Source organism: Colobus angolensis, unplaced genomic scaffold (assembly GCF_000951035.1).
Source record: "Colobus angolensis palliatus isolate OR3802 unplaced genomic scaffold, Cang.pa_1.0 Scaffold207, whole genome shotgun sequence".
NCBI lineage: Eukaryota > Metazoa > Chordata > Mammalia > Primates > Cercopithecidae > Colobus > Colobus angolensis.
Window position 1 is genome coordinate 2,612,899 of NW_012115233.1, and position 23,405 is coordinate 2,636,303.

The 23,405-nt window shown below is 45.8% G+C and overlaps 1 protein-coding gene across 1 annotated transcript in view; it reads right to left on the reverse strand.

Annotated features, from left to right (window-relative positions):
• CDYL2 (chromodomain protein, Y-like 2) overlaps positions 1-23,405 on the reverse strand; it is a 143,250-nt gene that overhangs the window by 65,137 nt on the left and 54,708 nt on the right. Inside the window, exons 4-5 of the mRNA XM_011942205.1 lie at positions 23,128-23,188; positions 17,635-18,226 (exon numbers count right to left, since the gene is read on the reverse strand). Coding sequence (XP_011797595.1) covers positions 17,635-18,226; positions 23,128-23,188 — 653 coding nt within the window. The remainder of the gene's footprint in view (positions 1-17,634; positions 18,227-23,127; positions 23,189-23,405) is intronic.

The following is a 23,405-nucleotide window of genomic DNA, read 5'->3' on the forward strand; positions in this document are numbered from 1 at the left end:
AATGATGCTCGAAATAGATGTTATGTATTTTCTACAAATCTTCTTAATTAAAATATAGTTCCAACTGTCCAGAACACTCTCCTCTCTCCTCTTTGCCCGACCAACCTCTATGTGTCCTTCAGGTGGAAGGTGTGTCTATAATCTCCTGGCTGCGGTGGTATCCACGTTCACGCAGGGCACTCCCGCATCTGCTCACAGTTCACTGGGATATTTGGCTCTTTCCTCAGTTCTTCCCACAGGAATATGAGCTGGGCTGTATCCTCAGCACCCAATGCCACGCCTGGCACACACGAGGGCTCCACAGATCTTGTGGCCAGTTGTTTCTCACTCACCGCCACCAAGTATTAGGTTGGTGAAAAAGTAACTGAGGTTTTTGCCATTAAGAAAAAAAAAAAAAAGCAAAGACCGCAGTTACTTTTGCACCAACATGATAATACGCAGAGTCGCTGGTGGATGCCAGGCCAGAGATGGAGATGTCTTGTTAAACCTCCAGGAACTCAGGACAGACCCTCTTTCTGCCAGGGTGGTGAAGTGGGAGGGAATCAGGCAAGGAGCTGAAGGTGGGAGAAGCTTCGGCTTCAGTGGAACAGAAGAAGAAAGAACGCACTGGGAGGCAGAACCTCCAACTCAGTGGCACTGTCGCCAAGATGGTAAGTGGAAAACTCAAGACTCTAACTTCCATGGAGAAGTCACAAAAGTAACAGAGTCCCTTGTCCTGCAACCCATTCTTTGTGATGTGGCAACAGGCACCCAGAGGCTGTCCCTCTTGAATTCGCCTTGCAGGCTTACGCAACAGAATAAAACAATATCCTAGGATCAATGCAAAAGTGACAGGGCAGGCTGAGGATGGGGTAGAAAAGCACATTCTTGAGCAAAGTAGGAAGCTCCACCTGAAGCGGAGTCTGACAAAGAAGAGAAATGAAGACTCATGAGGCGTCAGGACCCACTGCTTCATCCTTTCCAGCAGGCTTGCTATTCCTGTCCTCCAGAGGTGAAAAGTGAGGCTCAAAAGCTGGTAAGACCTGCTTGGAGATGCTAAGAGGCAATGTTTGTATTTGAACACACGGAGCCCCTATCTCCAAAGCCTGTGCCTGCTCTTACCAGTTTCTTCCCCTCTATGCTACCTGCAAAGTGAGAGCAATTTTAAAGGTGAAATCTTAAAATCCTTCCATACTGGGGCTTCTACTAACAAGTCCACCAACTTCATGTTCTACGTTACCATCAAGGCAAAGCAAAGAACTGTGCAAAATACAGAGGCTGCAGCCCAAATGAGATGCACCCTGCTGAAAAGAACTCCCAATGCCCTTGATGGGGGAGGGAGCCTGACGCTTTATTAAGAGTCCACTGTGACTTTGTGAATACGAAGGGAAGAGGAGCATAGCAAGTAGGGCCATCGTGGCAGATGTCAATAACAATCACCAGACGAGCCAATGGGAAGGGAATCCTGTCGTTGCTGTGATGAGCCCTGACAAAATATGAGCTCTCCAGGACATGTTACCATGAGCAGGGGCTGTGAGGCCAGCACCCAGGACAACTCAAGGAGAGAGGGAGAGACTGGGCCAGGGGATGAGCAGCTGTGACAGATGTCAGAAGGGTTTGTAGAGGGTGGACCTGGCCTCAGGACCCCCATCTTAAAGCAGAACCAGACCCTTGAGTCCTCTCTTTCATCTATTCATTCACTCACTCATTCATTTCTTAAGCACCTGCTAAGTGCCCAGCATTGTTAGGTGTTGCAGATACAGCTGTGAGCAAAAACGGAGACCATCCCTTCCCTCGTGGAACTTCTGATCTAGTGAAACAGGCAGAGATTATGCGAATAATCAGTGTGACCACTACAAACCGAGGTCAGTGCTGTCAACCGAGAAACACCATTAACGCCATTCCATGTGTGCAAATAAAAACGGAAACTGAGCTACGCTGGCAGCTAGCAAAGGTTTCCATGGGGGAACTGCTGCTTCAGCCAGACCTGCAGGGTGGGCAGAGGTTACTATTCACATGAGGGTTCACGGCGGGAGGCATTCAGGCAGAGGGAGTCACACATGCAGAACACAGACAGATGGGGAAGGCTTCCATCCATCTGGTTCTTAAGGCAAGCCTGACCACCCGAGGAATTCCCTGGAGTTCAGCCTCCTGTGCAGCCTGCTCTAGAACTGGCTGGACTGCTGTATTCTTTGTGATGTGTCAACAGGCACCCAGAGGCTGTCCCTCAGCTCTATGCCCTTGTACATGCTGTCACCACCTCCTGACATCCCTGTCTTTTTCCTCAGTCATTCCGGCTCGTTTTATCACATTCCGCTTAGGCATCACCTCCTCCAAGAAGTCCTCAATAATTCCTTCCCCTAAGCAGGCTTCGGTGCCCTCACCTATGGCCCCACAATATCTTTTCCATGTCTCCATCACAGCATGAGGTATTACAGTTATTTGTCTAAACAGTTCCTGGTATATGGCAGCCAATTGATGGGTACTGGTTAGCATACACAGGAAAGGATTCATATATGTGTACGTATGTAAAGGGATTTAAAAAACAAATAGGGAAATACAAAGACTCCGTTGGAAAAAGGGAAAAAAAATGGAAATAATGGTTAATATTTATCAAATGTCCACCACAAGCCAGCGAATAATGTTAAGCACTTCCTATAAATGAATTCACTTATTCTTTACCCCCAACCCATGAGGTATGAATAACTGCATCTTATAAATGAAGAATCTGGCCCAGAGAGGCTGGGTCATTTGCTCAAGGTCACGTGGCTGAACACCCCTGACTCGCCACCACTGTTTCCGCAGCAGGACGGCACCCGGGCAATGCTCAGGGAGAGACACAGGTGGCAGGAACATGAGAAGACGCTCACCCTCATTTAGAAACTAAAATTAAAACAACAGGGCCTGGAAAAGCATTACAAAGACTGGCCCTAGCCAGCTTTGGCAGGAGCAGGTCCCTTTGTAGGCAGCCCAGATGGCCATCTCAGGGGAACAGTTAAGTCCCTGCACACCATAAATCCAAAGCAGCCAAAAACAGGGAGGCCATTCCACATGTCCTGACTCAGAAAGAGTTCCAAGACAAGTTTTAAGTCGAAAAAGAAATTGCAGGACAAGGTGTTCTCACCACCTTCAGTCATTACTCACATGTCAGCTTGGTGAGGCCTTGGCTAACAAATAAATAATGGATAAATGAATAGACAACAGATGATAGACAGATATACACATATCTATACATATATACATGGAGAGAGAAATAAATGGGATAATTCCTGTTCATCACTCAACAAACAAATATTTAAGTAAATATGTAATATATATCACATATATAATACATGGTATGTAATAAATAACATAGATTTAACATATATAAATACATATACATACATATAAACTTAGAGAATAGTCCCAAAAGACCCATAACCAAACATTAACAGAAGTCACCTCTAAATAGGATCTGGGAAGGGAGAATATGGAGACTTTAACTTTCAAAATGCTTATATTTTCCTCAGCACTTCGGGAGGCCAAGGCAGGCATTTCACTTGAGGTCAGGAATTTGAGACCAGCCTGGCCAGCATGGCAAAACCCCATCTCTACTAAAAATACAAAAATTAGCCAGGCACAGTGGTGGGTGCCTGTAATCTCAGCTACTCAGGAGGCTGAGGCGGAAGAATCACTTGAACTCATGAAGCAGAGGCTGCAGTGAGCCGAGATCACCCCACTGCACTCCAACCTGGGCGACAGAGATGCCATCTCAAATAATAATAACAATTTAAAAATAAAAATAAAATGCTTGTATTTTCCATATTGTTTGAATTTTTTACAACTTGTGTATTTGTAACTTTAGAAAATAAAGAGAAGAGAGGAAAGGAGAAGAAAAAGAAAAAAAGAAGAACATTTTAAAGACCTAGATATACCACACTGACAAATTTGTCTCCTCTTTCTGGAAACGACTCTAAAATGGCAGTAAAAGATTTGTTTTAAGTATTAACACAAGCAAAAATAAAGGAGAAGAGTCAACAGTGGGTACTACATTTCTGCACATTGGAAGATAATAGGCAGGGGACAGGCCAAGGTGACCGGCCTGGCTGGGTAGAGGAAGCATCCAGCAAAGTGCCAAGAAGAGGAAGCAGATACGACGATAAACCGACCCCCAGGGCCCCAGAGCCCAGGACTCAGAGGCCCCATGGGAAAGTGGTTCTGCCCTCACTGTAAGACTCAGGACAATGGTCCCCAGAACCAAGTCGGAAGCGGCCCTTTAGATGTCCCCCCTCCACCTCACTGCTGTCTTTTGGGGACAAGGAGCTGGGTCAAGCAGATGGTGGGAGGTGGTGGCACAGATCTGGGGCAGCAGGGAACAGACAGGTGCATGGGTGGAGCCATCAAAGCCAATCACAGGTCAGTACCCGGGTCTCACTCAGTCGGGGGATGCCAGGATCGGGAGCTAGGACATCGGGAGAGGCCAAGCAGGAGGGTCGGTGGGCAAGACAGCTAAGTCTTATCCTCTGGCAAGGTCTGTGGCCTCGGGCAGGTGCCCCCGCCAAAAACAGAGCCTGCGTTCTCCCTCCCTGAATGGTCGCTGCAAAAGCTCCCTGTGCACCTGTCCGAACTCGGACAAGGGGCCTCCAGAAATGAGCTGAATATTTCTGCACACATGGACTGTGGTGACACATGGCTCAGCCATGAGGGAGAGTGCACACCATGAGGGGCATGACCGCAGACTGGCCACGACCCTACCCAGCCAGACACATGCTCTGAGGAGGTAAGTTGGTCCTGGGAGACCACCTGATCTCACCCATCTCCATGCAGGAATCCCTCCGCCTAAGTCTGCCTAAGCCCACCCAAACAACCTGTGACATGGAGCACAACAACCTCATCAAGCAGCTCCAGCCACTGGTGGGCAGATTTATTAAACTGGAGTATTCAGAAATATGTTTTTAGTCTTCTCATTTCCTGCCTTCTCTTCCCTCAACAAAAGCATATGACAAACCTTCACATGACACAAATAAAACAGGAGTGACATGGTTTGCCTGTGTCCCCACCCAAATCTCATCTTGAATTGTAGTTCCCATAAGCCCCACGTGTGGTGGGAGGGATGCAGCAGGAAGCGACTGGATCATGGCGGCGGTTACCCTCATGCTGTTCTTGTGATACTCAAGTGAGTTCTCATGAGATCTGATGGTTTTAGAAGGGGCTTTCCCCCGTTTGCTCAGCACTTCTTGCTGCCACCACATGAAGGATGTGTTTGCTTCCCCTTCCACCATGATTGTAAGTTTCCTGAGGCCTCCACAGCCCTGTGGAACCGTGAGTCAATTAAACCTCTTTCCTTTATAAATTACCCAGTCTCGGGTATGTCTTTATTAGCAGCGTGAGAATGGACTAACACAAGCAGCTACTGTGGCTGATATGGAGAAGGGAGTGCTGGAGTCCACCCACCCGGCTTCTCACCAGGAGGCCTTTAGGGAACCCCAGGGCTCCGTGGACAGCAATGTCTTACTGACATGAGGCACACAAACCTATTTCCAGGCTCATTTTGCCCCAGGGTCTCGATTTTCTTTCTGGGACAGGATGAAAGAAGTCAAGGAGAAGCCATGTTGCAATATAAAAAGTGCGAATCGAGGCCTCGAGGCTGGCGCTCCCAGGAACACCGCACCACAGTCAGGTTGCACACGAGGAAGATAAAAGGAGCTTTACACACAGGGGCTTGCCTCACCAGCTGTTATTCCACCTCCTGGAATAACATGAATATCTAAAGAAGGCTGCCTCAGGGTTTCGTCTCCTAGGTTCTCCTCTTCTAACCAGTCCAGGGTTCTGACTTTTCTCTATGGAATCCCTGACCCCCGTGGAGGCTTCTCTCCCCTGCCCCAGCCCCTACCAAATCTCTTTTCTTTGATGTTTCCCTGGAGTCACCCACACCCTGGGCTCCTTATTAATAGCTCTCCAGGGAGCGGACAGGTGGATATAGGTAGTAGAGGTGTCTGGGGCAGCCCTTAATGGAGAATGTCTATCAGCTGAGCTGCCCAGTGGGTTTAAAGAGGGTGGGAGAGAGTTAGGGACAAGCCAGAGGAAGGCCAGAGTGGCTGATGTAGAGGTCAGAAGCAGATTTTGATATTTCTGCCAGTTCATCAAAAATTTAGGACCAGTTCTTCCATGGATGACCTGCATTAGAGTGGCTGCCACAGGTACAACAGGGGGTTCCCTGGCACCCAGGCCCCTCCTGCACCTGGCCCCAGCCTGCCTCTCAGCTGTCGACCAAGTCTTTCCCTAAGCACACCAGCCCCTGCCCTAAACTCATCTCCTCACCAACCAGCAAACATGTTCTGGGCTCTCCTCCTTTACCATACCAGACCTCTTCCCTGTGTATCTGAATTCTCTCCAATCTCAAAAGACAGGAGTGAACCAACCAAAAAGAGGAAGTTACAAAGAGTACTTGAGCATGCAGCGAAAAAGCTCAGCTTCAGTGGAGACTAAAGAAATGCAAATAAATGATATTGAGGCTCCTCTTGTTCCCCTTAAACACACACGTCTGGCAAGGCAATGACAAAACTAGAAAATTATACCTTACTGGTCATCATTATTCTTTTTTTGATGGGGTTAGGCAATGCAAATATGGCAAAATTCGCAGTATAATCCTGCCTCTGGGAATCTAGTCTAGAAAAATAATCCAGAAAAAAATGAAAGAAAACCAAAGAAGTTTAGACCTAACCTAAATGTCCAACAACAAGAGACTGGCTACATAAGTCAAATATTGCACAGGTTAGGTATCCCTTATCCAAAACGTGTGGGATCAGAAGTGTTTTGGATTTCTGATTTTTTCAGATTTTGGAATATTTGTATTATACTTACCAGTTAAGCACTCCCTAATCTGATCATTGAATGCTCCAATGAGCATTTCCTTTAAGCATGATTTTGATATTCAGAAAGTTCTGGATTTTGGAGCATTTCAGATTTTGGACTTGGGGATATTCAACCTGTATATCCTTCTGAAAGCATATAAATGGCACTACTAGAATTCCAATATGAAGAGTTGCCCAATATGGAAATAGATGGTAACAGACATATGTTACATTGAGAAGAAAAATCAAAATGCAAGTGGGTTCATACAAAATGTTCTACACACAGAGAGACACACACATACACAGAGATGAGTAGAACAGGCTTTTCCCTGTGTGTGATTAAGGTCTAATGACAAAGTCAGATATCACAGGATAAGGTGATGTAAGAAAGCCATTTTAAAATGCCCAGGAAAAGAAAGTAAGTAAGAAAGGAAAGAAAGAAGGAAAGAAGGAAAGAAGCAAAGGAAAGGAAAAGGAAAAGGAAAAAAGAAAAAGGAAAGGATAAGGAAAAGGAAAGGAAAAGAAAGGAAAGGAAGGGAAAGGGAAAGGAAAGGAAAAGGAAAAGGAAAGGAAGAAAGAGGATCACAATTCTGGCTCTACCTTGTTACTATCTGGAGGCTGCAGGCCAGTTGCCTAACTAACTTCATAAAGCCTCCATATCTTTATGTGTAAACCAGGGATAAAAAGACAACCTACTTCATAGAATTGTCAGGATCAACAGAGCTGCTAAATGTAACATCTTTAGCCCACCAACACCTGACTCATAGCAAGGCCTTAATAAACATCTGTTGTTGGTGCCAATGCTGTTATTGTCATTATTAACAGCAGCTCAATGGGCACTAGGAAGGCTCACGTTGGCTTGTATAAAACACTGTCATGAAGTAAGTGTATAGAAATGCATCCTAGGATTAGGTAAGTGTTTTGTGTCTTGTAGGAGCACTTGCCTCCCATATCTAAAATCAACAAGGGAACTGGGCGTGGTGGCTCACGCCTGTAATCCCAGCACTTTGGGAGGCCGAGGTGGGTGGATCACTTGAGGCCAGGAGTTCAAGATCAGCCTGGCCAACACAGTGAAACACCGTTTCTACTAAAAGTACAAAAAAAAGTAGCTGGGCATGGTGGCATGCACCTGTAATCCCAGCTATTCAGGAGGCTGAGCCAGGAGAATCGTCTGGACCCGGGAGGTGGAGGTTGCATTGAGCCAAGATCATGCCATTGCACACCAGCCTAGGTGACAGAGCAAGACTCTGTCTCAAAAATAAATAATCTTAAAAAAATCAACAAGGGAATTTAAGTCAACTTCAACACTTGCCAGTTATATCGAAGTCCACACCAAGTAGATTATTTTGTTTAAACAAAATAATTATTTCGCTTGAATGAAACAATCTACTTGATGTGGCTTTTGCTATTTCTTCTAGCATTGAAATAAACTTTGACAACTAAGGTAGTTTCCTTTATAATTCATAGATGTGCATGTGGGCTTAAATGAAATAATTTTAATAATCTAGATGACAAAATTAACATTTCCTTGTTACCAGCTGGTATCTTGCCCATTCAAGAATACAAACCAATATGCATACCCTTTCTTCCCCTCAAATTCTCCTAAATGCCTGTGGTGGGATGAACAGCAAATTCTTAAAGATATCATATCCTAATCCCTGGGACCTGAGAATGTGGTGCCTGACATGGCAAAACGGACTTTGTGAATGTGATAAAGTTACAGATTTTGAGACGGGAGATTATCCTGGATTGTCTTGGTTGGTTCAGTGTAATCACAGGGGTCCTTGGAAGAGGGAGGCAGGGGGCTTGGAGTCAAGAGAAGGAGACGTGAGGACGGATGCAAAGGTTAGAGAAATGAGGGACCATGAGCCAAGGAGTACGTGCAGCCTCTGGAAGCTGGAAAAGGCAAGGAAATGGATTCTCCCACAGGGCCTCCAGAAGGAGCACAGTCCTGCCAATGCACTTTAGATTTCTGACTCCAGAACTGTAAGGGAAGAGATGGTGTTGCTTTAAGCCACCAAGTTGGTAGGAATTTGTTACAGCAGCCATAGGGAACTAATACAGTGTCCCTTGGTTCACTAAGAGCACTTCCATTTCCCAGATGGGAGCCTGGGCTCACGAGTGGGTACTGTGGTTCCATCCCAGCTCCACCTTCTGTGACACTTGGACCAACTCAAGCAATGCATGTGTCTTCTTTAAGCATCAATTTTCCAGTGTAGAAATGGAGGGCTGTCGAGGAAATTCAATGCACAGCTACTTGGAGAGCATTTAGAAGGCTCCCTTGCACGTGGCAAGCAGTAGGGAAATGGTAGCTGTTATTCTGCATCCTACTTAGCTAGCTTCTTTTTCTTCTCCTTTTTTTTTAAAAAAAAAACAAAAACAAAAACAGCTTTACTGAGATTTATTTTACATACTATAAAATTCACCCATATAAAGTGCACAATTCAGTGACTTTTAGTGTGACTTGCAGAGTTGTGCAACTGTCCCCATAATCTAATTCCAGAATATTTTCGTTGCCCCAAATGAAATGCCGTACCCATTAGCGGTCACCCCCCACTCCCTCCTCCCCTCAGCTCCTGGCAACCACTCAGCTACTTTCTGTCTCTACAGATTCACCTATTCTGGACGTTTGATACAAATGGAATCATATCATATGTGGTTTTGAGGTTCATCCACATTGCCGCGTGTGTCCACTCTTGATTGCTCTTTATGACTGAATAACATCCGTCGTATGGAAAGACTACATTTTGTTTATCCACTCATCAGTTGGTGAAGATCTTTGTCCTTTTTTTGTCATTTCTTCTAGCATTGAAATAAACTTTGACAACTGAGGGAGTTCCCTTTACAATGCATAGATGTGCAGGTGTGTGTGTATATATGACGTGTGCATGAGTGTGTGATGTGAATATGTGCATGTATATGTACACGCATGCGTGTGTGTCTTTCAATCGAAGGTCCTAAGGAAAATCACCAGGACCAGAGGTCCCACCCCCCTGGAATGCCAAGTCAGCATCTCTGATACTACTGAAGATGCCTTGAAGGCAAGCCCAGGGGTGTTGGCCAGAACAATGCCCTTGGCATCTGGGAAAGGTCTGTTGGCTTCAACCTGAATCCTTAAAGCACCTTTCTTCATTTATAAAACTGGTCACAGACCTGCAACAGCTTCAGCATCACCAGACCCAGCATCACACCCTAATTCCTTCCCTCAGGGCTGTGTCTTACACTTGCTGAGCCTCAGTTTCCCCATCTATAAACAAGGTTAATCCCAGGTAACCTTGTTATGTTGCTATGTTGTTAAACTGCTATATCAGAGAACCACTGAGGAAATTAAATCACATTTAGTAGATCAAATACAAAGAGCTAGGCTTTGCCTGCAGTAGGAACTCAAGAAATGTTAGCTACCATTGCTACCATCACCACCACCACCACCGCTGCCACTATTATCATCATCATTCATGAAGACTGGCTGCTTTGTGTGAGCAGTCAGGGTGGAGGAGGGCCCTGGGGTCCACCTCAATGGGGGGAGACTGGCTTTTCGCCGACATTAATAAGTGAATTTTTATTATTGTTTTGGAACCTTTACAGACACTGTACCCGCTTGCTGCTTGCTCCTGGCGGGGGGCTGCTTCCACTCCCCCATGCAGCCTTCTTGGAAGTCCCCTGATGGAGAGCCATGAGCAAACAGTGCCTAAGACTTTCCTAAGGACACTGAGGGAGGAAAACGACAGCTGAGCAGATAGGAGAAGCAATTAGTTGGTTTCTAAAACTTGACAGTGGTCAAGACTCCATCATCCTCTTCTAGGCACCAAAATCAAATCCAGAATTCAGGAGCCAAGCGGGGAGAATCGATTCTCCCCTTGGATCTGCCATGGGTCAAGTTGCTCCTGGTTAAAGAGTCAGATTTCCCATCACAGTCCGGCACCTTCTGCGTGCACGGGGCAGTGGCCAAGTTGGACAAGGTCTTAACACCACCACGTCAAAGGGTTTTAAGTTAGTTCATTAGCACAAGTTCCCTACTTGACACACTGTGAAAAACAAAAGATTAAAAAATCCTCAAGTTTTTGTTGTTCCTGATTTGGAAAAATCATCTGCTTGTAAAAATCAAAAAGGTTAGTGAAAGTGTACTGGCCTTGGGGTGGGTACTTAAAGTGTGTCAGGAAGAACAGCTGGGCTCAGGGAAGTGGATACAGGGATACCTGTGCTGACAAAAGGCTGCCCCGGGGACACCCTTCCTGACCTCTCAGTGATTCACCAGATAGTGTGGGGCCAATGCCGACGACCCTCAGAGCCTTCCTGAGCCAGTTTCCCTGGGCCTCTTCTGAGACAAGCTCGGCACCTAGAGAAGCAGTGGTGATTCTAAAGGTAATGAACTGGGGTCATTATCTTTAGTTCAGGGCAAGGAGTGAGATGTTTCTCAAACAGTCATGATTTTGAGGAAGTATCAAGGGAACTGTAATAAACCCAGAAGGTTATTCAGGACTTTCGCTACTGCATTCTGAAGTGAGATTGACTTATAATTTGCCTTTCTCCTCCTCTCTTTGTCTGGTTTGGAAATCCAGGTCATACTGACCTCATCACAGGAGCTGGGAGTATTTTCTCTTTTTCCTGTTCTCCGTAACCATTTGGATAAGGGAGGGGTTATCTGCTCTAGAATGTGTGGTCAGATGATCTATTCTAGAATGTTTAGATTTGCCTGCAAAACCCTCTGGGCCTTGTGTTCTTCCTTTCTTACTTCTTCTGAGGACTTTTTAACAACCAATTCAATTTCTTTTTTTTTTTTCTTTTTTGAGACAGAGTCTCGCTGTGTCGCCCAGGCTGGAGTGCAGTGGCGTAATCACAGCTCACTGCAGCCTCGACCTCCTGGGCACAAGTGATCCTCTCACCTCAGCTCCCTAGGTAGCTGGGACTATAGGCATGTGCCATCACACCTGGCTAATTTTTGTATTTTTTTGGAGAGACAGGGTTTTGCCATGTTGCCCAGGCTAGTCTTGAACTCCTGGGCTCAAGCTGTCCACCTGCTCACCCTCCCAAAGTGCTGGGATTACAGGCGCGAACCACTGCTCCTGGCCCAATTTCTTTAATAGTTATTTCTCTCTTCAGGCATTCTAGCCCTCCTTTAGGCTGTTTTGTTGAGTTGTATTTCTCTATGGAAGTGATTATTTTATCTAGGTTTTCAAATTGAGTGGCATGGAGTTAGTCACAGCATTTGAGCCTCAGAAGGACCACACCCATCTGTCAATAAATAAGGAGGGTGTCGGCCGCGCGGTGGCTCACGCCTGTAATCCCAGCACTTTGGGAGGCCGAGGCGGGCAGATCACAAGGTCAGGAGATCGAGACCACCCTGGCCAACATGGTGAAACCCCGTCTCTACTAAAAATACAAAAAAAATTAGCTGGGCATGGTGGCAGGTGCCTGTAATCCCAGCTACTCAGGAGGCTGAAGCAGGAGAATGGCATGAACCCAGGAGGCAGAGCTTGCAGTGAGCCGAGATCACACCACTGCACTCCAGCCTGGGTGACAGAGCAAGACTCTGTCTCAATAAATTAATTAATTAATTAATTAATTAATTAATTAAACAAAGAGGGTGTCAAAGAAGTACATCCTGTGCCACCAAGCAGTACCACCAAGCACTCCTGACCCTCCCCCCAGTCACAACATGTTTTTGTCAGCAATCAGGGTTTAGGAAAATTTTACTGCCTGGAATCCAGCTGGGCCATGGTATGGTATAGAGGCCAGTTCTATAGTTAAGTTTGCAGTCAAATTGCCTGAGTTTCTCTCCTAATCCCAACCTGGGCTCTTATAACCTCGGTCTCCACCTCTATAAAACAGGTAGAACAACCACCTCTCAGGACGGCCATGAGGATCACACAAATTACTTTGGAAACTCCAAGGCCTCATCTCAGGGAAGGACTTACACTCTAAAACTTTCAACCTTACGGCTTTTCATTTCACAAACTTTCCATTTACAAAGTCTTATGAATGCCAACTCCAGGTGCAGAGCATAAGCACTTCAAGTTTCCTCAGTATCACCACCTGGCAGGTACAACACCATCTGCATTTTCATCCCCACCATCTTAGGGCTTATTAGTCTAGAGCAGTAGTTCTGAAACTGGGCTCACTGGACCAACAGCAGCGTCTAGGAACTTCTGCTGGAGGTGCAGATCTCAGGCTTCACGCTACACCTACTAAATCAGAATGCTGAAGGTAGACGGAACAGTCTGCATTTCAACATGCCCTCCAGGGGACTCTGATGCTGGATCCAAGTTTGGGAGCCCCTAGATTCTCAAAAGCCATAGGGGACTTCCCATGCTTGCACTTATTTCCCAAGTGCTTTTAAAACACGGTTCTCTATTATGCTCAATAAAGGGAAAAAAGATAATCATATTGAAAAAGTGAGTAGGAAGAGATAAACAAACGTTCTAGAAGTGAACGCTGAGACCATTTTAAAAGATCAATGGAGAGAAAATGGCAAATGTTGCGTGTGTTGTGTGGGATGACTCGTTCAATGGTAGAGATAATTCTGCAAACACTGAATCATGCAATGTGTGAGATGCAACGTCTGTGCAGCAGACAACAGTCATCAAGACGCAAGGAAAAGGATCTCAAACATCCTTTGAGAAATGTGGACATGCGGCCACAAGCCTGGCATCAACACTGATGCTCATCACCTTCCTGGTAATTTGGAGAACGCTGCAAGTCTTTATGCTATTCTACGGCTCAAAGAGAAACGATGGCTCCTAGTTAGAGACTAGTTTCACAGGTTAAAGGCTCATGTGACTCCGTAAAACACCGATGCTTTGGCCTGTTTAGACAAGAGCGCTAAGCAGTTCACCACGCCAGAACCACAGCAAGGGTTAGCAAACTCACCAGCTTTTCTGTACCGATGAAACCGGTGTAGTTTTTGAAAAAAAGAGAAAGAGAGAGAGATTCCTAGTAGAAAGTGCAAGCAAGGCAGAGACACTATGTCAGGTTTTAAAACTTTGAAGGACCAGATCACATTTCTTCTCACAAGCTTCACATCCAGGGAGGAAAGATGGATTTACCAACAAACGGATCTATGAACCATCTCTTACAACCGAACTCATCTGCTGGAGCTCCTGTATACACCTGTGACTTCTACAATTCAGCATGAACGTGTAAAATCCACCCCCAACCCCCCTGAGATCCTGATTCACTCAACTGGGATAGAGCCCATTTTAACAAGCTCCCCAAGGGATACTGAGGCAGATGGGCCCTGGACCACAAAGCCAGTACTCATTGCCAAAGAATCAGAATCAAGAGCAGTGTAGAACGGCTGCACACACCCTACAAACACTGCTGGGGAAAAAATGCAGTCTGAAACCAAAACGCCACCCGCCAGAGCCCCAATTTAGCATTTGTTCCACAGCAGATCAGAGAAGTCAGCAGTAAATGAGTAACATGTTACATAAGTTGCTGTTCTGTATGCAGAACCTTAACTCACCAAAGAGAAGTTAAAACCATATAAAAAGCACCAGCCCACTCCCAAAACAAATGCTGTGCAACTGTAGCCAGGATCCCCCATCCCCTTCTGCTGGGCTCAGATGAGCCCTCCTTTGTGCTGCAAACCCCCAGGGCTCACCCTTGGGCCCCTGGAGACTGCATCCTTCAGTCCAGATCAGGGAAGGTGAGGTTAGGGAAGAGGGTAGAAAGAGGACATTCAGGGCTACGTGGGCATGAACACTGGCTTCAGTAAAGCTTCCCACTGGCTGAAAACACACATGGAAACGCGTTTTGCTGGACCACACCTCTGGCCTGTTGCTGAAAAGTTCTGGAACCACAGCATCCCCTCTCTCCTGAGTCTTGTTCAAGAACCTCAAACCACTCTCTTCAACATTCTCCTTCTCTCTCAGGCAAGGATTCTCAGTCTTTTTGTCTTCCCAGTTCCCCCAGAACTGGCTAACAAGTTAGTTCTAATTAGAACGTGAGAGGCTAATGGCTGGGACAATTATCACCCCAGTGACCACAGAAGATGTCACTGCGGGTATGGTGAAGCCAAGCACATGTATGTAACATGTGTTACTCCTTCCATGGAGCCAGCCTCAGGCACCTTCTCAACATGGGGCCAGAGGCCAGCATTCCAACTTCCTGGCAAGTTTCAGAGGGAAGCTGTAAGTTTCAGAGGGAAAAGTACATACCTATCTCTTCATTACTCTACTTCGAGCACCCAGCATGCTGAATAACTCTTAGGAAGTGATAAAAAAAAATCAGAATTGAGTTGAATTAAATTGACACCTGATGTGAAACTTCAAGAACCCACCCCCTACAAATTTGGCCACAAAGCTCGTCTTAAAATGCAGTAGAGTCACCCAGGAAGCTTGTTATAAGTCCATCTCCTGGGCTCCACCCCAGACTAAGGAAATCAGACTCCATGGGATCTGCATCTCTCACCAGTTGCCAGGTAATCTAATACACGCAGAATCTGAGAGCCAGTGCCTTAACCTTACAGCAGGATCTCACGGGCACCAACGCTATGGGATGTGATTAAGCAAAAGAGTCCTTTTGAAACAGACAAAACAGAATAAAATAGAGGCCGGCATAGTTCAAGTAGGAGTAGAGAAAGTACAACATCAGGCAAACATGAGGAAGATAAGAGATCACAGACAAGAAAGGTCTAGAATAGCATTTTGGAACTAACAGGACTAGCAACGGATCTCAACAGGTTGGCCCTCCCGTTTCCCCTGCTTGTGGGGTACCATGCCTTATCACCAGATCATGGACCAGGGGGCATCAGCAAAGCTGAAGGGTGAAGAGCACAGAGCTGGCAGATCTGCCTCATTGCAGAAGGCTGCACAGCACAAGAGGCACACCCTCATGTAGACCTCTGTGAGTCCGGCTTCTCTCCTCCACACTGCAGACTGTCAGCTACAGTCAGCAAATCTTCCTCCTTCATGCTTTACTCTTGGGTTGCCCCATATGAGCAGGGCAGGGGGCTGCTAACAGCTGGAATGCAGGGAACCCTGCCAGAGCCTTGCCCCTGCACCCAAGGGGCCACAAAAGCTCCCCTCGCCACCCTTCCTGAGACAGGGAACTCCGCCACCGCCGGCAGCCGTCACAGCAACATCAAACACGGGTGTTTATGCCAAGCCCCATTTACACGAGCCCACTTCTTCTCGAGAGATGGATTTCTAAAACAAACAGCTTTTACATATGTTCACAGGCACAGTCACGTCAGCATCAGGGATCCCCAGACGGAAACATGAGTCAGTCTGGGGCAAAGATGCTAAGTAAATCCTGTTTGGGTGAAATTCCTCTCTCTGGAGAAACAGGCGCCTCGACACGGATTGCTCAGATTTCTCAGCAAGAGTCCCTAAAGACAGCAAACTCTCCCAGATTCTGGACTCTAAATCTACCATCATCACACTGAAGTGCGTTGGCCTCATCACCCCAACCTTCTGTGAGCCCTTCTAACCATTCCCTCTGCACTCCAGCATCCCTGTCCCCACATGCACCCTGGTTTCATCGGGGAATCTGATGGCTCTGCGCTATTGGGCAATGGTTGCCCACACTCCTGTAAGATTTCTGGACATTCCAAGGCTTGGGTCTCTGGCAGCCAAAGAGACAAATGTCACCAGGTAGACACACGGGTGTCTGAGCAGTGAGGGATTGCACATAACTGGCACAAGCAGCTAACCTGAAAGACTGACGCCATGAAGGACTTAGGTAAGGAGCAATGTGACTACACAGGAAATCTCAGGTTTGGGAGCATGAACTACATGGGTCATTACCTCCTGTTTCCTTAATTTTGCCTACAGAGACTTTGGAAAAAGGAGGAATTCCATAACCTAACACAACATACGCAGGCTGTGTTAGAGTAAGAGGGTGCAAACCGAAAGAATTAGCGCAGGATGAGGTCAAGACAGCATTTAGGACCCACTATAGTCTGAAGGTTATGGTTCCCCAAATTTCATATGAAGAAACCTAACACAAAACACAATCACAACATTAAGAGGTGGGGCCTATAGGAGGTAATTAACTCTTAAGAGCTCCGTTCTTGTGGACAGGATTAGTGCCCTTATAACAGAGGCTGACAGGTGCTGCCTTGCCCCTTCTATCATGTGAGGACACAGAAGGTACCAGGTAAGAGGAACAGGACCTCACCTGATGCAGCATCTGCTGGTGCCTTCATCATGGACTTCTAGCCTCCAGAATTGTGAGAAACTGGATTTCTAATGTTCATAAATGACCCACTCTAAGGTGTTTTGTGACAGCAGCCTGAACAGACTAAGACAGGACCTAACATAGGCCAATCATCCAACCTAGAGACAGCAGAAGGGCAAGAGACTCCAGCACAGGCGCTGGCATGGTGAACTCCAAGTCCACACTGCATGTAAGAAGATGGCGTGGACCCCAACCCAGACCCCACCTCTCTGGACTACACTGCTGGGGGCATGATGAGGCTGCAAGCAAGGGCTCTGCACCGTGACCTGGGAGGCACTGGCCCGCTGAGGACACACGTCTTGGGTCCTGGGGGTGAGGACTTGAGCTGCCCTCAGAGAGGTGGATCTAGAGGGGTTACCATGGCCTTGGGTGTCTTGAAGTACAGTCTGGAACTTTGGACCCATTCCAGAGCTTGGCTGGAGCATCAGAGGCTTAGCCTCCCCACATGCATGAGGGTCTGTAACCAACACGGGCCTATGACTGAGTCTACAAAGCTCTAGGTGAGACAGATGAAAGGGGAATCACCGGTGAGCTAAGAGGTGGGGATGGAGGTGGGGGGTCTTATGCATGGCCCTAGGATGCAGGCAGAGCTCCCCTTTCGCCACGGCCAGAGCCAAACCCAAGAGAAAGAAAAGCTACAAACCGAGCCCGTTCTCCACCAGCGTGGCGTGGTTCACGTCGCAATCGCCCACATCTTGCTCTCCAACGTGATCATTCAAATCCAAGCCAGGCTGATGGGACCCGTTTCCAAAGTGCCTTTCATCCTTCTCAGAGCCGGCGTCCCCATTTTCCATCCCGTTCTGAGCCTTTTTCAGGGGCATTATTTGCAAACCACTGGGGGTAGTCCTGTAAGACACTGTCTTGGCAGCCCTGTCGCCTCCTGCAGGGGGCTTGCCTGAATACCCCTTTTTTGGCTTGGCCAGAGGAGGGTTAATTCGCTTCCGTTTATGGGAGGTCCCCTTGCTCTTTCCAGGATCCGAAGGTCTGTGGGAGAGTTTCTCAACAGACGGGCCTCGACCGTCACGCAGGAGCTTGGAGGTGCTGGACTGCTTCCCTGACTTGATCCTCTTGTCCTTGGACACGTGCAGCCCATTGAATTCATCAATAAACTCCTCACAGTGCAAGAGGTGGTGCTCCGGCTCCCACGTGTCCTCTGTGCTCCCGTAGCCTTTCCATCGGATAAGATACTCCCATTTTCCTTTCTTGTTCTTCCTCTTGTCTACAATCCTTTCAACCTGCGATACAAGACGAGAGGGTCAGAAAACAGAGAGAGAGAGAGGAATAAAGTCAGTTCCAGGCAGCAAGAACAGCCTAAAGCCTTTGGGATAGAAGCATCTACCCTAGCCAGGATGTGAGCCACGAGCTGTTCAATGCCAGAAGCCAACACTGGCAGGAGGGTTCAAGAAGGCTGGTTTATTTTATGACATCACTGTATGGAACCCAAGGCACATGCAGTCATTTCCCATGATCACTCTGGATGCCACGCCCGGCTGGTGTTAGCCACATGTCCATCCAGGCTTACTTTTATTTGAAATTGCATTGCAAGTTTTCACAAAAGATCTTTATTCTTTTCATTGTACCAAAGTAGACGCAGGCTATTAAAGACCAATTTGGTGTGAGTTCTTCATCCTTATTTATAATAGGTAACATTTATTGAGCAATTACATGGGAGGTACTATGCCAATTTATCCTCACTTATAATAATACCGATGATCAGTAACATTCATTGGGTGCTTATGAGACAGACACTACACTAAATGCTGGGCATAGACTCTCCCATCTCATTTTCTCCTGGACAACAACTCAATGAGGTATTTTTCTATCCTCAATTTATGGAGAAATGAGGGCTCAGGGAGACCAAGGAACTTAACCAAGTTCCAGAATGGTAAGGGCAGAACTGGAGTTTGAACCACTCTCACTTCTTACTCACTAGGCCATACTAACTCTCTTAACTGCAAAAATCTTCCACAGTGACCAAAAAGGACTTGAATTGAAAATGTCCAGTTCTCCCCACACAGCTCCCCCAGCTGCAACACAGAGGCGCAGCTAGGAGGCAAAGAGATAGGTAACATTTGCTGAGTACCTACTATGCACCTCACGTGTTCCCATGGGTGTACACCACTATTATTTTTCCATTTGATAGAGGAAGATATTGTGTGTAAGGCAACTCGCCTACCATGCACAGCTCAGAGGCGATACTGGTGGGATTTGAACCTTCATGTGTCAGGCTCCAAAGCCATGAGCTACTGTCTGCATGTCTTCAAAGGCAAGAAAACCTCCCCTGTCTTTATGTAAACCCATGGAAAAATACACTTGGAAAATGCCAGTCCCGATGCTAATAACTGTTGTATTTAAGTGAAGGTTATGTGACGGTTCATTTAGTATTCTTTCAACTTTGCTGTAGATTTGAAACTTTTTCAATTAAAAGAAGGTGGAAAATTCCCAGTGTTATACACCCCAAATGCTAAATTTCAATGAAAAAGTAAGCAGTTATATTCAAAAGTTTATTCTACTTCAATGTCAATATAATATGCTTTTCTAGAATGGAATTTTGACCCAATAAAATTAAGTCAAGTGAGGAATAAGCCTCTAAAACTTACAAAAAGAAAAATAAAACAGGTGAGCAAAGGTGAGTACAGTCATAGTTGATAATTGTTGAAGACGGGTAATGAATACACGGGGTAATTTATATGGCTGTTTATGTTTACGTGTTTGAATTCTAATATGTTTAGAATTTTAATTCTAAGAAGAAAAAAACTTTGAAAAGTGGGATCGTCTCATCAATGGTTTTTGTACAACAGAGACTATGCAAAATAATTAAACCACCTTCTTTGCTTTGCACTTAATAAATATGCAAATAACTAGACCATACTGCCTCTTTATAATAGACAATTTAAATTGCTTCCTTAATTGATTTATCTCCATCCAAATTGGCTATCAACATTTGTTCCCTTATTAAATGTCCTGTGAACATGTCTTTTAGATTTATTAGATAATTTTTAGATATAATACACAAACTCTGTAACATTTTTTAAAAAGTAAAATCATGCCTAACTAATCCAATATCTAACCTTCGGGTTAAGGAATGGGGTTACTGAGTATTCCTTTGTAATAATGCTTCAGAATGCCAAGGATTTCTGGAAGAGTCTGCAGCTTTGCTCATTTTGTGACCACTGTAGGAAGAAACTCTCTACAGGTTTACTGAGGGAGGAAAGAGAGTAAGCAACCTGGCACTGCCCGAAACAGCAGCATTTGTGAGGACACCAACCTAGGAACAGCAGCAGCGCCCAGATATTTCCTGGGAGCTAAGGGATGTGGTGTATTCCCATGGAGGCCTCCAGCTCTAGAAAATATATGCTCACTTCCCAGGATGGAGAAATTTCTTCCCCAGATGAAATGGAGGACCATGTTAGACAAATAGTCAATACAATGGATGAGTGCATGGGTGGGCAGATGGATGGGTGGGTGGATGGATTGATAAATGGATAAATGGATAGATGGAAGGTGGGATGTATGGATGATTAGATGTATAAATAAACGAATAGATGGCTGGCTGAATGGATGGATGGACAGATGTGGGATGGATGAAAAGATGAGGTCAGAGGTGGGTCCATAAATGGATGGGTAGATGAATAGATGATAGTTATCAAAATGGCATTAGTAAAATATTTAAGAACAGGGCTTTGTAACAAAGCCATCTGTTTTAAATCCCCTGCTGTGCCTTTTATCACGTGTTCTTGAGCAAGTTCCTAAACTTCTTTGGGCCTCAGATGACTCATAGAGCAAGGCAGAAGTAACAGTGCCTATCTCTTGGGGTTGTTGTGGGAAATACACAACTATGTATGTTTGCATTCCACAGTAATCTTGAATAGCTTCCTGTGACCACAAACCTTGGTGGTGTCTAAAGACAGAATGTTCCTCCACCTTTCAGAATATGACCCCTTAAAACAGTCAACTCCCCCCGGGAAGAAGAGTGAGTAGACCTCCTTAGATAAATGCGTCCATGTATGGAAGGTGGCTATGCATAGTTGGGCTGCATGAAAAGCTGAGGGTTAGCAAGGGTGCAGGGTCTAGATGGCTATTTGGGGCCACACTGGAGGTGGAACTTAGTTTGTTCCCTCCAAATCACTGGAGGTTTCAATCACAGAGTCATAGGTAGCTTTATGGCAGACATCAAGGCTAGTTCTTCTACCTCTGGTTCCATCCACAAAGCCACTGGGTGGCTTGTCAACAATTTCCACTTAACCCAATAGCAATGATGAGCAGTATTAACAGGACCATCTCTAATAGCCTGGTATGTGGATGAAGACATTTGGTTCTGTCACTTTCTATCCGTATGACCTTGGGCATGTTACCCAACCTCTCTGGCCTTGGTATCCCCATCTGTAAAATATATAATAATAAAGAAAAACTGAAAGAATTAAGATACAGGATCATTACAAGATGAACAGATGACTCTGACACATATGAACTTCAGTTGACAAAACTGCTTTTATATACATTGTTTCACCCCCAATTTTAAAAAGCAAACACACATAAGGTTTTTGCAGGTTCAGAAAACACTGCTTTTCCTGAAACACTGGAATAACCATGAAAAAGTCAGGTTCTGGAAAGCTGGCTCCCAAATAGCCCAGTATACTTTGATCTCCGGCATCTCTTGGGACCTAATCGTCCATACATCTCTGTGTAGGCTTCTGACTCTCTTTTCCTTCTCAGGAGCACCTCAAACAGAACCTGAATTCTAATTTGTTTTGTTGATAAGAAAAGCCCAAGTCGTTTAGGACTTGACCTTGCATATGACTGCAACATTCTCTCTCTGGGAAATCCTTTCTTCTTAAGCTCCCCCAAAACCTCCTCCACTGTCTCATTACTCCTCACACCAAAAAAAAACCCAAAAAACAAAAAACAAAAAACAAAACAAAACAAAAAAACAACCAGAGAGCTCGCCCCCCTGGTCCTGGCAACTCTGTCTCCTGATGCTCTACCCCAACTCTACCTGGGCAGGCCACTTGCTTCACCTGAAGCTCAGTCCTTCCAAATGGAAACAATAATTAATTCTCTTCCCTTTATTTGCACATATGAATGAATGAATGAATGATAATAGAAAATCCTGTGTACACATCCCCACCAGCTTCTTTTCTCAAAAATAAGCAATCTGAGATGCTGAACTATTCCTCAGAGTTCAATCAAATCATTCATTAACATTTACTCTCTGTGATCCCAGCTAATGTGAGACTCTGCTCTATTGCAGGTGGGGGGCAGGGAAATGCTGATGCAATTATTACTGGTGCCAGGATGCCACCTGGATGACTGTCTCAGTAGGATTAATAATGATGACAATCATCTTGACTGGTATATGCATAGTTCCAGGAACTGTGTAAATCACTTTCAGGTGTTAGATTTCATCTTATGCCCAGCCTTCCAGTTGGATATCATTCTCCTCATTTGACAGGGAGGAAACTGAGGCTCACAGAAGGCAGGTAACTTTCCCTTGATCACACAGTCCGTAGCTGGTTAACCAAGATTTGAACCCAAGCTCATCTGACTCCAACAGCCTCAGTTCCTAGTCACATCTTGCCAGTGAGAAGCTATTACAACAGGGCAGGGCCAAGCAAAGCATCAACTGCTGGAACAGCAACAAGAGGAATGGATACTGAGGAAGGAAACGGCTTCACAGAAGTAATGCATGCAATAACTCTTCAAGGATCACTGATACGTGAGGCACCAGTGTGCAATAAGAAACCTCGCAGACCGCCATCATGGCTCACAGGCTAGTGGGAAACACAGAAGCAGCACAACATAATACATAGTAACAAATTACAAAAAGTACTCTGGGCTGGGCACGGTGACTCACACATGTAATTCCAGCACTTCGGGAGATTGAGATGGGCGGATCACCTGAGGTCAGGAGTTTGAGACCAGCCTGGCCAACACGGTGAAACTCCATCTCTACTAATAATACAAAAATTAGCTAGGCATATGCCTGTAATCCCAGCTACTCCAGAGGCTGAGACAGGAGAATCCGCTGAACCCAGGAGGCAGAGATTACAGTGAGCCAAGATAGCACCGCTGCACTCCAGCCTAGGAGACAGAGCGAGACTCTGTCTCAAAAAAAAAAAAAAAAAAGGACTCATACGACTCGTACTCTGATGGCAAAGAGGAAGGTGCTGTGAGAAACAATGGCAGCAGGAACGGAGCTATTTCAAACAGAACAGTCACGAAGGCTCCTCCAAGAAAGGACAATTTAAACTGAGAGTAAACTCAGCCTGTAGAGATGAGGACTGGAGCAGTGAGGGGCCTTCCAAGCAAGGGAGAACACCCCCTCCTCCTCAGCCTTTCCACCAGCAGGCTGATAACATACCACCACCACCACCTAACACTGATTCAGCACGACTAAGGGCCAGCCACTGCTGT